The following is a 916-nucleotide window of genomic DNA, read 5'->3' as shown; positions in this document are numbered from 1 at the left end:
GAGTTGGTTCTCCGTTTTTGCTCAGAAAAAATGGGAGGGTCGCCCTACCCTGAGGAAGGGCCGCCTGAAAATTGCGTGACTCACTTGAGCTGACAGGGCGCTCGCCCTTATGTGTGAGCGGGTCGCCCATTTTTTCTGTAAAACTTCCTGATTGCCCCATTTTCAGACTGGTCGCCCTACAATTAGGGAGGGCCGCCTGCAATTTCTGTGAACCAAAAACTGTAGAGAGGTCGCCCGTTTTTGTGAGCGGATCGCCTGAATTTTCTGTAAAAATTTCTAATTCTTCCGTTTTCAAGCTGGCCGCCCTAAATATAGGGAGGGCCGCCTGAAATTTCTGTAACTCGTCATTTTCTTCTATTTCACTATCCAAAGCCTTTCTGATCACCTCAATCTCCTCCCAATTGCTATACAAACTTTCATTTGTTGCCATTAGTGATATTTCCAACGGATCGATCTCTCGGAACTCTTCCATCACTTCTTCGACCATTGCTTCCAAGACATCCACGAAGCATATTGTATCATTGGTCGAGGGTTGTCGGAGATTCTGATCGAGAGTGAATTCCACAGTTTCATACTTCCATCACTTCTTCGACCATTGCTTCCAAGACATCCACGAAGCATATTGTATCATTGGTCGAGGGTTGTCGGAGATTCTGATCGAGAGTGAATTCCACAGTTTCATATCCGATTTTCATTGTCAACCTTCCCGCTCTAACATGAACTATGGCGTCTGCGGTACTTAGAAAGGGTCGACCAAGAATAATCGGAACTTTGGAGTCTTCATCCATATCCAATACCACGAAATCAACTGGAACATAAAATCCACCAATCTTCAGGGGTACATCTTCCACTATCCCCGTTGGATACTTGATCGAACGATCCGCTAACTGTAGAGCCATTCTTGTTGGTTTCAATT

The 916-nt window shown here is 45.3% G+C and overlaps 2 protein-coding genes across 2 annotated transcripts in view; both read right to left on the bottom strand.

The window, feature by feature from the left end:
• Nucleotides 1-487, bottom strand: part of LOC104810564 (protein NYNRIN-like) — a 3,502-nt gene extending 3,015 nt beyond the window's left edge. The window contains exon 1 of the mRNA XM_010536913.1: nucleotides 85-487. Within this exon, the coding sequence (XP_010535215.1) occupies nucleotides 85-487 (403 nt within the window). The remainder of the gene's footprint in view (nucleotides 1-84) is intronic.
• Nucleotides 488-569: 82 nt separating this feature from the next.
• On the bottom strand, nucleotides 570-899 carry LOC104810563. The gene has a single exon (XM_010536912.1). It carries the CDS (start codon nucleotides 897-899, stop codon nucleotides 570-572), a length of 330 nt encoding a protein of 109 aa, XP_010535214.1.
• Between the last annotated feature and the right edge of the window lie 17 nt (nucleotides 900-916).

The sequence above is a fragment of the Tarenaya hassleriana genome, unplaced genomic scaffold (assembly GCF_000463585.1).
Source record: "Tarenaya hassleriana unplaced genomic scaffold, ASM46358v1 Cleome18, whole genome shotgun sequence".
Taxonomy (NCBI): Eukaryota; Viridiplantae; Streptophyta; class Magnoliopsida; order Brassicales; family Cleomaceae; genus Tarenaya; species Tarenaya hassleriana.
This window is presented reverse-complemented; position numbering and strand designations above follow the sequence as displayed.

What these genes read in the sequence shown, in the direction of transcription:
- LOC104810563 (XM_010536912.1), bottom strand. Translation starts at nt 899, where the DNA reads ATGGCTCTACAGTTAGCGGATCGTTCGATCAAGTATCCAACGGGGATA.